Genomic DNA, 14,582 nt, shown 5'->3' on the forward strand with positions numbered 1-14,582 from the left:
CACCCTAACAGGAAAGAATTTCCTCCTTAGATCCAATCACATTTCACCAAGAAATACAGAGTCAGAGCTGTGAAGTGTGTTTTGCTCACTTAGGAGCTGAACTCTGTCGAACGTTATTTGTCAGTCTGGTTTACATGTAGAATGAGGAAAACTGTTTTCAGAGTTTTGTTCAAAACGGGGGCATTATTTGCTACTTTGTAGTGTGAGGATAGAAAGAAATGTGAGGCTTGACATGCCATCAAATAAATTTCATCCACTTTTAAGGAAGGTGGTTATTTTGGAGAGTAAGTGCGAACAAGGCAGCCTGCATGTTGGAAAGCTCTCTTCCTGCCACGCTGGGTGATGCACAAGATGCTAGCGCTGCTTTGGAATTTAAAGTCAACGTATCTAAACCACAGTTGGCCTTTGAGATGGTGGGAGCTTCACAACCAGTTCTTTTGGCCTGTTTTTCCCCAGCTATACAAACCTGTTCATGTTCCCCAGTTGAAGCCAACATGGTGCAGAGCTTGGGGAGGAGCTGGTGATTGAGCTCATCATCTCCAGTGCATGGATCCCTGCCAACATTCCTGTCTGGGTGCTTTTCCATCTCAGTAGCTCAGCAGGGATCAAAGGGCTACATGGCAATGCACTAGGGAGATCAATAGACTAATCCAGGCTGACCTAATGAATTTATCAAGTAGCACGTGAATTAATGAAGTTTTCAGGATCCTACCCCAAAACAGGCAGCAAAGGGCAGGACAAGGTTCCAACCCATTCTACAACTACATGGGCAAGTCCCTTAGCCTTTAGCTCTGCAGCTGAAGGGAAGCATAAGGCTGTCAGCCACTGTAAAGTGATAATGTATCTGTGCAAAACTGGTTTGTTGTATAAATATGTGTGTGTTATTAAGAATGAGGCTTTGTAGGCAGTTCCAGCTGTTTTAAAATCTATGCCTCTATTTAAAAGATAGCATTACTAATTACACATGACAATCCAGTAGTCTGCAGAAAGTTATCAGCTGCCTTTTCCTGCTGTTCATTCTGAAGGCAAGAAACAAAGGTGTGTTAGACAAGAGAGCAAATGAAATGTTCAAAGGATTCTTGTCTAAAACTGGAAAATAAAAGGCTTTGCTATCAGATCAGAATTTTAACATGTACAGTTTCCACTGGCTCCTGACATAAAATCTTTTATTGTTGAGTATAACCATTGTTAAAGGTCACTGTTGCAAAGGCCATATTATTTAGACGAGATGAGATCCCATTTTGGATAAATTCACAATTTTAGTTCCTAACAAGGAGATAGTATCAGGATTTGAATGTACAAGAGTGCCAGGTTACAGATTAAAGGCTTTTGTGTTCTGGAAACCACACTATGCCAGATTTCATGAGTTTCAGTGAGACGTGCAAGTCCCCAAAGTCAAGTAGGTTGATTAAAGTTGTCCTTTACAGCCTTTGAAATGAAGATAAAGTACAACTTTCCTACATGGGGTTAATGTAGAGTATTTTTTTTCTTGACAAGGCTATATGCCTTTTCAAGGGCATAATTTTAATGTCTTCTTAAACCTTTCGTATGAACATTGTAAAAAGCTCCTTTGTGTTGTAATGCATTTTTATAAAATATCTAAATTCTATGCAAAGTTCAAACCTCATTTCATATTTATCTGGCAATGATTATCTTGCAGCAGAATAGTGTCCTGTGGCATCAGTTCTGTGGCATCTTTTCATACTGTCACAAGAATGTAACATCTGATAACGAAAAAAAATAGTGCTCATTGTCAGACATGCAAACTCCTTTTTTTACCTTTAATATCCTTTTACTATTATGTGCTCTTGTCTCTGAACTCCTGGCAAGTACTCGAAGAGTCTTTGAACCAAGGCGAAACCTGCACGCTCCTTCCTCACCAGGGAGTTTGAAATCAGACCGTTTTCTTCTGCTGCTTCTGAGGAAAAAAAAGGGTCTTGCTTTCTTGTCCTCTGTTCCTGTTTTGTCTTCATATTCAAAGAGTACGTCTGGTAATTTAATCAAATTTGGTCATTATTTGAGGTCTTGAAATAGTAACACAAGTCAGGACAAAACATGAAGCCCATGGCTTTGATCAGCTGCAGGAACATGATGAGATTTTCTACATCCTGTCATAAGATCAGATTCGGAAGTGAAAAACTTCAGGTCCTGCTGTTGTTTTTCAAACTCATCCAGCAGAAGTGGAACCAGCGCATTGGGATCATGCTGAGCATCACCCAGCATTCCTGTAGACACTTCCAATAAACAAGTAGGTGCACCAGCTCCACCGCACCGTGGAGCTGGGAGAACTGCTTTGGAGGCAAATGACGCATCTTAGTAGCACAAACCACTGACGATGAAGGCAGAACTTCCAAAGCATCCTTTAAAAGTTGGTGAGCTAATTGCCGTGTGTTTTCCTCCACTCGGCTGGGCAAGGCTGACTCCTGCCTGTCAGCCACAAGCTGGTGCTTGCAGCCCAAGCAATTCATTTCTGAATGACCACCATGACAGCTGGGCCTGGTACCAATGGAGCAAAACTGTGAGCTGGCAAGAGTGCAGTGGACACTTAGCAGAGAACATTTTGGGAAGCATTTGCCACGTGTCATTTAGCTAGTCTGAAGTATGATAAGCATACATGGATGCACTGTGGAGTAGATCCAAGTGAACATGAAGTTGAGGCAGGGACACTGCAGTGCAGGACATGTTGTGGGCATGAGATAGGAAAACCCAACAGCTAAAAGGTTTACAGAATCACACAGAATCCCAAGGGTTGGAAGGGACCTCAAAAGATCATCTAGTCCAACCCCCCTGCAAGAGCAGGGTAACCTACAGTACATCACACAGGAACTTGTCCAGGCGGGCCTTGAATATCTCCAGTGTAGGAGACTCCACAACCCCCCTGGGCAGCCTGTTCCAGTGCTCTGTCACTCTTACAGTAAAGAAGTTCTTCCTGATGTTAACGTGGAACTTCCTATGCTCCAGTTTACACCCATTGCCCCTTGTCCTATCACTGGATATCACTGAAAAAAGCCTAGCTCCATCATCCTGACACCTACCCTTCACATATTTGTAAACATTGATGAGGTCACCCCTCAGTCTCCTCTTTTGCAAGCTAAAGAGACCCAGCTCCCTCAGCCTCTCCTCATAAGGGAGATGTTCCACTCCCTTAATCATCTTTGTGGCTCTGCGCTGGACTCCTTCAAGCAATTCCCTGTCCTTCTTGAACAGAGGGGCCCAGAACTGGACGCAATATTCCAGATGCGGCCTCACCAAGGCTGAGTAGAGGGGGAGGAGAACCTCTCTTGACCTACTAACCACTCCCTTTCTAATGCACCCTAAGATGCCATTTGCCTTCTTGGCCACAAGAGCACATTGCTGGCTCATGGTCATCCTCCTATCCACCAGGACCCCCAGGTCCCTTTCCCCTTCACTACTTTCCAGCAGGTCACCCCCCAACCTGTACTGGTACATGGGGTTGTTCTTCCCCAGATGCAAGACTCTACACTTGCCCTTGTTAAATTTCATCCAGTTTCTCCCCGCCCAACTCTCCAGCCTGTCCAGGTCTCGCTGAATGGCAGCACAGTCCTCTGGTGTGTCAGCCACTCCTCCCAGTTTTGTGTCATCAGCAAACTTGCTGAGGGTGCACTCAGTTCCCTCATCCAGGTCATTGATGAAAATATTAAACAGCACCGGTCCCAGCACCGACCCCTGAGGAACTCCACTAGTCACAGACCTCCAGCTAGATTCTGCGCCATTGACCACAACTCTCTGCCTTCTTCCTTTCAACCAGTTCTCGATCCACCTCACTACTTGATCGTCAAGCCCACACTTCCTTAGCTTATCTATGAGGATGCTGTGGGAGACAGTATCAAATGCCTTACTGAAATCAAGAAAAACTACATCTACCGCTCTACCATCATCCCTCCACCTAGTCACTTCCTCATAGAAGGCTATAAGGTTGGTCATACATGACTTCCCCCTCATAAAACCATGTTGGCTGTTCTTAATGACCCCCTCATCCTTGATATGCCTAGTGATGGAGTCAAGAATAAGTTGTTCCATCATCTTTCCAGGGATGGAGGTAAGGCTGACCGGTCTATAATTACCCGGGTCCTCACAGAGGGGTTGCTGCTGGTGTAATGCCATGGGCTGCCTCAGAAAAAATGAGTACTCAGTTCCTGTTGGTACTTAGAAGGTGGTACTTAGAAGGTGATGATCATCTACTGTGAAGACAGGCTGAGAGAGCTGGGCTTGTTCATCCTGGAGAGGAGACTCTGGGGAGACCTTAGAGCAGCTTCTAGTGCTTAAAGGGGATGACAAGAAACCTGGAGAGGGGCTTTTGACAAGGGCATGTAGGGACAGGGCAAGGGGAAATGGCTATAATCTGAAAGATGGTAGGCTTAGGTTAAATATAAGCATCTTATCTAAGGACTGTGAGGGTGGTGAGACACTGGTACAGGCTGCCCAGAGAAGCTGTGGCTGCCCCATCCCTGGCAGTGTCCAAGGCCAGGTTGGACAGGGCTTGGAGCAACCTGCTCAAGTGGAAGGTGTCCCTGCCCGTGGCAGGGGTTGGGACTGGATGAGCTTTAAGGTTGCTTCCAACCCAGACCATTCTATGATTCTAGGATCATTCAATGAGTGGGTATTTCTTTAATAAAATGTGGTAAAGAAGTGAGCATCTCAAATCTAATTTGCAAAATAGGTTGACTTTATACAGATCTTGGGGAGATTCAAGCAAGCTTGTGGTCTCTACTGTACAATGACAATGGTGAAGAGAGAACCTGAAGGTCACTATTTGACTGTCACAGAAGCTGATGGCCAAGTCTGACCCATACAGTGCAGAGGGGTAGGATAACTTGCAGCCTAGCACAGTCATCCATACAGCAAATGATATTGGAAATTAAAGGTCAGAGAATTGATAGTAAGGCTTAAGAAAACAGCAATTAGGCTGCCAGGAAGAAAAGCTAAATTACCAGTAGTAGGAGTAGGGGGGATTTGGGGGGAGGAGGATTATTGATCTAAATATCAAGTTGGCAGATACACAGAGTACAATCTAGAGGTTTTTTACACCTCTGGGCTTATTCAGCCCCCATAATAAAAAATGCAGGCCTATAAAGATGGAATAAGAAGCAATCAATTAGGATGGCATTTGCTTGTTTCCACGCTGCGGCTGGGCAGGCCCATCACAATTAATGATTTATTAGGAGATTTTAATCTTTTTTTTTCCCATTTTACACAGATTGCAGCAACCAGACTGCAGTTGTTTATTAATTTCCCTGCTATTCAAGTGTCTTTGTTAAATATCATGCAGAAAAGGTAAGCAGTTGGCTCACATGCCAGCACTTGGATAGCAGGAGTATGCCCTTAAGCATACTTGTGCCTGCTCTCTCTGTTTGCTGGGTTCCCCAGCTGCACCTCACCTCATATCCAGAGCTTGCTGCATAACAGTATGGCCTGGGTGCAGAAAGCAGTTGGAGATGGGACGGCTCATGCCATGTGCTCACGTGTGCTCTTCAGTTTCTTTCAACTTAGGGAACCTAGAGAAAAGATGCAGCACTTTGCAGCAGTCATAGCTGTCAGCGTAAGGGCTTAGAGTCTAATAAGAGGACTGAGATACACTTATTCTTCTGCATTAATCCATAGCTATAGGTCATAAAACACTATTTCTCTAGGCAATTCAGCCTTCAGAAACCACTTCTGCCTGTAACAAATGTTGTGTCATCATTAGCAATTCTTGGAGACAACACAAAAATCTTTCCTGCAGATGTTCATGTGAGGAAGTCTGTGCTTTCACAGCTTTTTAGCAAAACCAGCTAGAAAAAAGCAAGAACATTGGGAAAAAAGGAATTCCCTTTAGAAGGAAGCCTGGATAATTATCTTTGTATGCATCCATCTCCATGCCACACCTCCCTAGGAGTGGGTGCAGTGAGCTAATTGGTTTTACTCTGCTGTGCATGGCTTCACCGCCCAGACTTCAGATTTATTGCACAAAGTCAAGTCATTGTGTGAATTCATCATTTGTCCCCTACATCAATCCCTTTCTCCTCCCGAGTGATATTTGTCTGCATGTTTATATGCTGTCAGGTACCAAGTGAGATGAAAGAAAACTCTGGGCTTAACCAATTTTAGTATAATCTGATTCAACCCGAAAGTCAGAATGAATTATTACCTTTCCAGCAAGACATGACTTCAGAAAGGCCAGCTGCAGAGGAATGAGAGAAGGACATACGCCAGCACAGGCTTTTAAGGGACGGTGTCCTTGGTTCAGCTGTAGCAGTCATTTTTATCCTCTTAGTAGCTGGTGCAGTGCTCTGGTTTCAGTTTTAATATGAGAACAATGCTGATAACACACCAATGTTTTTAGTTATCGCTAAGTAATTCTTACTCCAATCAAGGACTTTTCAGTCTCATGCTCTGCCAGTGAGGAGGGGCCTGAAAAGCTGAGAGGGAGCAGAGAAAGGACACCTGACCCAAACTAACCAAAGGGGTATTCCATATCACAGCACGTCATGCCCAGTGTAGAAACTTGGGGGAGTTACCCAGAAGGCCCAGATCTCTGATCAGGTCAGGCTGGGGATCAGTCAGTGGGTGGTGAGCAATTGTATTGTGCATCACTTGGTTTTATTGTTTTCTTTTCCTTTTCCTCTTTTAGTTTTATATTCTCTCCGCTTGTTATTTCCCTTCTCGTTATTATTATCGGTGGCAGGAGCAGTGGTTTGTGTTATACCTTAGTTACTGGGCTGTTCCTATCTTAACCCATGGGATTTACAGTCTTTCGATTCTCCTCCCCATCCCTCCGGGAGCAGGGGGAAAGAAACGGGAAGTGAGTGAGCAGCTGCATGGTTCTGAGTTACCGGATGGGCTTAAACCATGACAGAGGGGAAGGAAAAAGACCCTATGGAATTTAAGGATTTAGGAACATGCCAGGTTTAGAACAAATCCTTGTCTGAGAAGGGAGGTGAAGTGTGTAATGATCAGCCATAGAAATCCTTGTGAATCGTCTTTAAAAAGGCACTCTGGAAATTAAAGTCTTCAAATGCAACAATTGAAAGTGAAGCTAAGTGAGATACAGGGGAATATGAGTAACTGCTACAGGTGTAGGTCCAGCACTGCTTTATCAATCTTATGTTTACTCCAGCACCTCCTCCGTTGCCCATTGTTTCACCTTGTTTAGATAGGTATGCTTCTCTTTATTTCAAAATCAATTGTAATCTCATGAAAGAGAAGTTACAGCACAGGGGGTGCTGGAAAGCAGCATAGTGAAAGATGCTATTGTTCATTATACTAAATTACTCCTGGGTAGGAAGGGAAGGATATTAATGAAGTGTGGGTAGCTTTGAGCTGCCATCCTTCCTTTAGTAGGTATAATTTAATGTCATTAGTTAATTTTTATTAAAGGTAAAGACAATTGTGGACAACACACATTACAGCATTTATTTATAATGATAGTGGCAGAATGTTAGAGGGAGAAAAGGCAGGCTCCAGTCTGGATTCCCAGTAGCTGATGACAATTGTTCTTCATGGTGTATCTCACCAAGATCTTTTTAACCTGAAGAGTTTTGGATGGCTCCTTTGATTCCGGTGAAGGTAATCTGTTCTCATCAGAAAAATATTTGTCTTTATAAGTGCAATTAATAGACAATGTCCACCCTCAGTGCTGCATAGGACTGACCATTCCCTAACTATACCTAATAGGCATCCTGGATTGCCCAGTATATGCCAAGCACTGTGGGCTTCACACTGATAAAAAAGCTTTATATGCTGTTGGGATCTTTCTCCAGGCTTTGTATCGAGATGTGCTTGTGTGTTATAATTTTTGATATACCTTATATTTTAAAAATGTCTTGTAAACTGTCATGGGTTATGACCTGCTGATGGTGTTCAGCAGCCCATAGGACTGGCTCTATTCAGTGTCTTAAATACAACTGATAGCTTTCTCTTGATGAGTTAATTCTGTTTGGTTCTGCAAGACATAAGCTTAGTAGTAACGGACAAAGAAATGTGGTCCTAGGCCAAAGATTTGAGACAGCGGCACATAGCACTTAACACCTTTGAAATTACAGTACAATAGCTTGATGTTAGTAGTGCAGCCACCTCCTAAAAGAGACAGGGACTCATCAGCTTGTCAATCCTGGCATGCCATATGACATTAATTTAATGTAATGGCAATAACTAGGGGGGATTTAGTAAGAGACAATCCTGCTTAACTAATCTCCTTCAGTTCTTTGTAGCAGGTTTCAGACAAGATTGGTAATAGGAGTGTACATATGACATAATCTAATAGATTTTTCAAGAGGCTTTTGATGAATTTCCATATGATATTTCCCCTGCATTAGCTGTGTGCCACAGAGATTCCAAACTGAGCAAGAAAATGGGTAAAAAATGAGAGAAATCATGGGAAATAAAGAGAAAAGAAGAGCTGTAGTGTGTACTGGAATTAGAATTATCCTGCAGCTTCCCACTGTTCTTGCCCACCACTCAGCATGGCTGGAAAAAGATGCCATCTGCATTCACTAATGAAAACTTGTTTAGGACAGGTGCATAGCAGAAGAGAGGGCAAAATGCCACTCAGGATACCACTAAAGGGCAAATTTAAATTTCCGCTAACATGAGGCAGATTGAATATTTTTGCTGTCAGTGGTAGAATAATATATACTAGATATAAGCACAAATAACTGAAAGACTCCAGTGGATGGGTATGGGGTACGAGTGGAGAGGGAGTCTTGTGCTAACAAAGGAATGATTTACTATCATTTACATAACCTGGCATTTGTGCACACCAAAGGCCAGGTTTCCAGTAGTGCTCTGCTCCTGCAGTTTGGGGCCAGGATTTCAGCTGCAGACTCAAAGCCAGCCGCTCCCATCATTTACCCAGTGTTTAATTTGCCATATGTCAATCAGAGTGTTAATTCACAAGTGCTGCTAATAGGCGATGCTGAGAGATGAGGACAGTTGAAAATTTGGGAATGTGTCTTACTGGCAGCCCCAAACACTGGAAGCATTCACAGGCCAGGATCCCTGATCAGCCGTATGATAAATCAAGGGCTGGAAAGCAGGAGAATGCAGCTAATGCATCAGGATACGCCTGAGCGGGACATGCTCCATGAAAATCAGTGCTAAATGAGAGAATTGAGCACCAGGAAAGGCTGTGGCAAAATCCCAAAAAACACTTCAAATAATGAGACAAAATCAAATCAAGGTCAAGAAAGAAAGAAAATTAAGTAAAATCACTGAAAAGCAATAAATTGCCATCAATGAAATCTGAGTGAGGCAAAATACCTCGGGTTAAAGGGACATAGTCATTCTTAGAAATGCACATTTTAGTCTGCCGTTTTTATATGCTGCTGACAATTAACTGTCTGATTGCTGGAACCGAACAACAAAAGCATTTTTTGTTCATTTATTTCAAGCATTTACTCAGTGTTGGGCAACGGTTTGGTGATAGAAGTTTCTCCTCCTTGGGGTGGAGGTGAAACTAGGCTTTGAATGGTTTGGAAAAAATAGGAAAACCTGACGTGAGAAGGGGGTGTGTGGACCCCATTGGTGCTCTTCATGAGACCGATTTCCCAGTCAGCGTGCTGATGTAGAGGAGAGGAGAGGTAGCTGTGAGGAAAGCTCCCGTCGTGACAGCTCCTGTCTTTTGTTTGCAGTATTCAGGAGAAGTTCCTGAGAACAGAGTGGAGGTGGTGGTGGCAAACCTGACAGTGATGGACCGGGACCAGCCTCACTCCCCCAACTGGAATGCCATCTACCGCATCATCAGCGGAGACCCCTCGGGCCATTTCACTATCCGGACAGACCCGGTCACCAATGAAGGCATGGTAACCGTTGTGAAGGTAAGGGGGACAACAAAGGAAATCCAGATTTGTCTGGATTTCTCTAGGCTAGCTAAGGCTACAGGAATTGCCAGAAGCCTGCAGTTATTTCATGGCTTCTCTACCCTGGAAATGCAAGCGCTCAAATCTGTTGTTTCCCATCTCTCCCCATGCAGGAGTCCTGAATACTTTTACTTCAAGCATATGCTGCTGGTTCTGGGTTTCCCAACTCAGCCCAGCTCTCACCCTAAGCTTTCATGAAGCTGAAGGCTCTCCCCAGCCTCTGAGCCCGACCTCCGTGTCCTGCTCCTCCTTAGCTTTTTGAGCACTGCAGGAGGGAATGGCTCCCGGTCTGTGCTGCCCTGCCCTGCCTGATGAGGTTAGGGCAGAGGCTGCACCTTCTCCTTCTTGAGCCAGAACACTCCCCATCAGCTGTGAATCAGGGGGTAGTGTTTCACAGCAGGGGATCAGTCAAGTGATCCTCTGTGAAAGCAGGGAGTGAAGAAGAGGTAGCGGGAGGAATGCATTTCCTGGCCACAGAAAGAAAGGAGAGATTTTCCTCCAACTGAGTTGCTTGGCAGAAAAAACTTGGAGAAATTTTCCTAGTATCAAGCGATAAACACCGTGTGGGGCATATCCTCAGCTCAGAATAGCTCCTCACAAGTGAAATCCATTCCCTAGATCAGCAGAGGATCTTGTTGAAAGAATGTGAAATAAGACTGTTAAATATCCATCATCCCTTCTTTCCTCCATCTATTGCTTTCAGCATTAGGAGAGCTTGTGCCCTCAAGATACCTGCAGCAAGTATCAAATTCTGTTTTCCTCCTTGCCTCCAAAGAACATGACTTTATCCTTATCTGAGCATTCTCTTCCCTTTCAGTTACTGAGGCCAGCAACCCAGGCAGTGAATGTTTTTGCAGTCACTGCACACAGCCAGAACATAACCAGATCCATTCAGAGTTCACTGAATCTCTTCCCAGATAAGATACCTGTGGATGCTCCCTCTGACTACCAAAAAAGCAGAGGCACCACGAATAGGCTGCTGGGGTCTGTAAGAGCTCGCACGACACGCACTGTGCACTGCATCTGAAAAACATAATACACGTTGCAATGCATAAAGCCTGCATCTTGTGATAAGTCTGGCCTTCTCTAACAGAAAGTTTTAATCAACAACATAGGATGAAACACTAATGTTTGAAGAGCACTGTGATTTAAAAACAGCTCTGTGGTGCAATAAAAGAACCCCACTCCCTTGTAGCTAATAACTGGCAGTCATTCTTAATATACATAGCTTGGGTATTAGGAAAAATGACATCAGTGAAATGCCAGTGAGGTTACACTGGTAGGAACGTGTGAGCTTGTCCTGTTCTCTGACCCCCCAAGCTATGTGTGTGTGTCTGCAGATGCCACTTTGCTGAAACTTTAAGGGAGACATCATCTTACCTGCTAGATGGTATTTCAGCAGGGTCCTTTTATTTGTGCTCTGTAATGATAGTTGACAGCCTTACCTGGTGCAAGGTTACAAAACCTCTCCAAGCTTAGCAGTGGTCCTGGACACCCATGTCTATGGATGCATATATGCATGTAAGTGTACGCATATCCATATATATATATATATATATTCTGCTTAAACAGAAAACATTCAACAAAGTAAAATGCAAGAATTTAACTTCCACAAACATCAGCAGCCAGTCTGCAATTGAAGTGCAATGTTTTCACTGGGAGCAGGGGAGGGCCCCTTAATCTAGTGAAGTGTCAGGACTGTAGGTTAAAGGCAGATCAGAATGGACAACAGGGGATTTACATTATCATCACTGCTACACAAGGACTTCTGCATAATGAGCCATCCCTTATTCAGAACTTGCAGGGAAAAAGCACGAAGGATTTGCCAAGACACCACTGATGCTGGTGTTGCCTTTCCACTGCTGTGTAACCCACCATGATCACAATACGGAGAACCACAGGAAAATCCACCATTGTCAAGCTGAGCTCAAAGCTTGAAATTGCATTAAATGTCTTCACTATGTAACCTCATCTCATCCTCCTGCGCACCCAGTTTCCTGCCCTTATCAACCCAGGAGGCTTTTTGGTGTATTTTCACCAAGGAGAATGAGTGAAATTGCTTGTGATTAAATTTTCATGGTGAAGACTCTTAGGATTCCACCTTCTTCTTTGAAATATTTTGTTCTCTGTTAATAAGTGAATATGCTTAAAGATTTGGGGAATGTGTGCACGTCAGACTGGGTGGCCGATCAGAGCTTGTTCTTCGTGGTGTTGGAGCAGTATCTTGCTGGTTTGATCACTGATGTAGATTGAAAACCCAGGTCAAAAATTAAGTCAAGTAATGAACCTTTTATTTACAGACCTTACGTGGGTGAATTTTTATGTGGCTCTTTGAAGCTGCTCATACCCAACTCTCCACTGCTACAAGCAACGGGGTTTGCATCTGGGCTATGGCAGTCACAGAAACAGTGCAGAGAAGGATGTTCTGTGAAGGATCCCACCCCTTCACCAGTAGTTTGGGGGTCAGAAATGGGGGCCAAAAATGCTTCCAAACCAAGAAACTTCCTGGAGTCCAGATGATGCTCTTGGCAGGCAGGGCATTTTTGTAGCCACCCTTGGCAAAACCCCAGCTCCAGCCCAATCACCAAAAGTGTAACATTTCCTTCTTCTGTTCATGCCTTTCCAAACCATTTTCATAACTGTGCAAGACCCTGATCTTCAAAGAAAGCCTCGATCAAGGGAAGAGAGAAACTTCCCACTCAGATGAGACACCGCAGAGTCTGAAGGCAATCTCCCAGAGCAGCAGTGGCTGCCCTGTGGCAGCCAGCTAAGTAAAACGGTATTATAAACTCTGCATGGATCAGAGCTCTGAACTTATAATGGAGATGCTTCCGAGGCTTCAGTTATTATTTGCCTCAACAATAACATACGAGAAATTTGTTCGCTTTAGTTAAAAACACCTTGAGAAAAGGAAGATACGTGGCTTCACTCTGCTGCAGCCAGGTCAGAGGCGCTGTTGAAGGAGGATGTGCAGCATCTCCAAGGGGATGTTTCAGAGCAGCTGGGCCAGATCAGACACCGAACATCCATCAAGGGGTATCTGCAAAGGTGCTACTTTTTAATTTCACATTACATGGTTCTTGAACATACAATTAAAAAAGCAGGCAAGAGCCCAGCACCCCCTTGTCCCAGATGTAGTGGCTCTATGGGTTTTTTTAGGATTCTGCTGTCATAGAATCATAGAATTGTTTAGGTTAGAAGATCATCAAGTCCAGCTGTTAACCCAGCACTGCCAAGTCCACCACTAAACCATGTCCCTAAAACCATGAACTGATGAATATGTAGCATTTTCAGTGAGATGCATTAAAATGGAAGGGTTAGTGCAGTGTGAAGAGCAGAGAGTGCTGCGCACCATTAGGGAGGCAGTTTTAGGGAGCAGAAGTATGAACTGTTGTGGTAGAAATTGCTTATAGTGGTGCAAAAGAAGTTCTGCTTAGGGCTGGATTGTGTCTGGCTGCAAGGGGCTTCTGTCCCACTAGGGACAATAGCACAAACACTGCCGTGAAGGCACAGACTCCTGATTTTACCTTGTATTTTTGACAACAAAGTATGTGAAAGGGGACTCGGACGTGGAAGAGGAGGCAGATGATCTCTCTCTTGCAGGCTGAAGTGCTGTGGACCCCGCCACCACGTTCCAGCAAAGTTAGCAAACAGGCCAGCACAAAAAGAAATAGATAAATAAGACTAGAGAAATATAAATCAGAGGGTTGTGAAAAGAAATTGAGGAAATGCATTAGTCAAGTTGTTTCAAAGCCTTGAATAAGGTTTAAATGGGATCCTTTACCATGCGTCTTGTTTGAATGCAGGACAAGTCTGTGAGTCAGTGCTGGTGGGTGTACTGGGAATCTTTGTGCTTCCTTTTATTTATTAAATGTTGGCCCTGCCTGTCAGGAAGCCATTTAGCAATAGGAACATTTGCACTTCAATCAAATAGAGATTCCAATGTTTTACCTTTTGTCCCTGAAATTTGCTTCTTTCATGTAGCCTCCTATGATTTGATTTCTCTCCTGACAATACTGGGGTTTAAACAGAACGCAAAAGCCAGATCTTGCTGATGTAAATCAGTACAGCTCTACTGAAATCAATGTGACTGTGGTGGTTTACATCGGGAAGAGTCCACTTTGCAGACTCAGCGCTGGAGGAAGGATTGGGGAGAATGGTTACACTTCTACATTTATAAATCATGGCAAAGCACTTTTTAACAAGCAGAGGTGTGATCCTGCATAACTCAAGCCTCCCTGGCAGATGATTAGTGACTTCCCTCGTAGTAATTAGTGGGATGGTTTAGAAATTATTATTATACTGTGGTTCAGTCAGTTGTGCCAGCAAAGGCTTTTCTCTCCTTCTGGCTCCTGAGACACATCGTCTTTATGTTTCTGTTGAGAAGAGACCCGTGGCCACCTAACAGCAAATCACATCTGTAGGAGTGTGCAGGCAGCCTCAGGAGATCACAAGGTGTCTTGCAAGAGGACAAGAGGTCTCAGTGGAAGGATGGCCTGATTAAACCAGACCAGGCCTTCTTCACTGCAGCTCCACCTTTGCTTATAAACTCACTTAAGAGGAAGAATGAAGAGCACTTCAAGCTCATGAGTCCTCATAGACTGTCACAGTTACTTAGCAGCTTTAAATGCTAATAGCATTGCTAAGTACCTGTCCAGTCCCTCTAACAGGCTTTGCCTGTTGCATTTAGAGCAGCTCTTGGTGGATTTGTTCACTCACTGCTCA

The 14,582-nt window shown here is 44.0% G+C and overlaps 1 protein-coding gene across 4 annotated transcripts in view; it reads left to right on the forward strand.

The window, feature by feature from the left end:
• The window catches only part of CDH4 (cadherin 4), a 459,553-nt gene that overhangs the window by 427,131 nt on the left and 17,840 nt on the right, over window positions 1-14,582 (forward strand). For all 4 annotated transcript variants that reach the window (XM_065691453.1, XM_065691454.1, XM_065691456.1 and 1 more), the window contains one exon: window positions 9,630-9,815. In XM_065691453.1, coding sequence (XP_065547525.1) covers window positions 9,630-9,815 — 186 coding nt within the window. The remainder of the gene's footprint in view (window positions 1-9,629; window positions 9,816-14,582) is intronic.

The sequence above is a fragment of the Lathamus discolor genome, chromosome 11 (assembly GCF_037157495.1).
Source record: "Lathamus discolor isolate bLatDis1 chromosome 11, bLatDis1.hap1, whole genome shotgun sequence".
Classification (NCBI taxonomy): domain Eukaryota; kingdom Metazoa; phylum Chordata; class Aves; order Psittaciformes; family Psittacidae; genus Lathamus; species Lathamus discolor.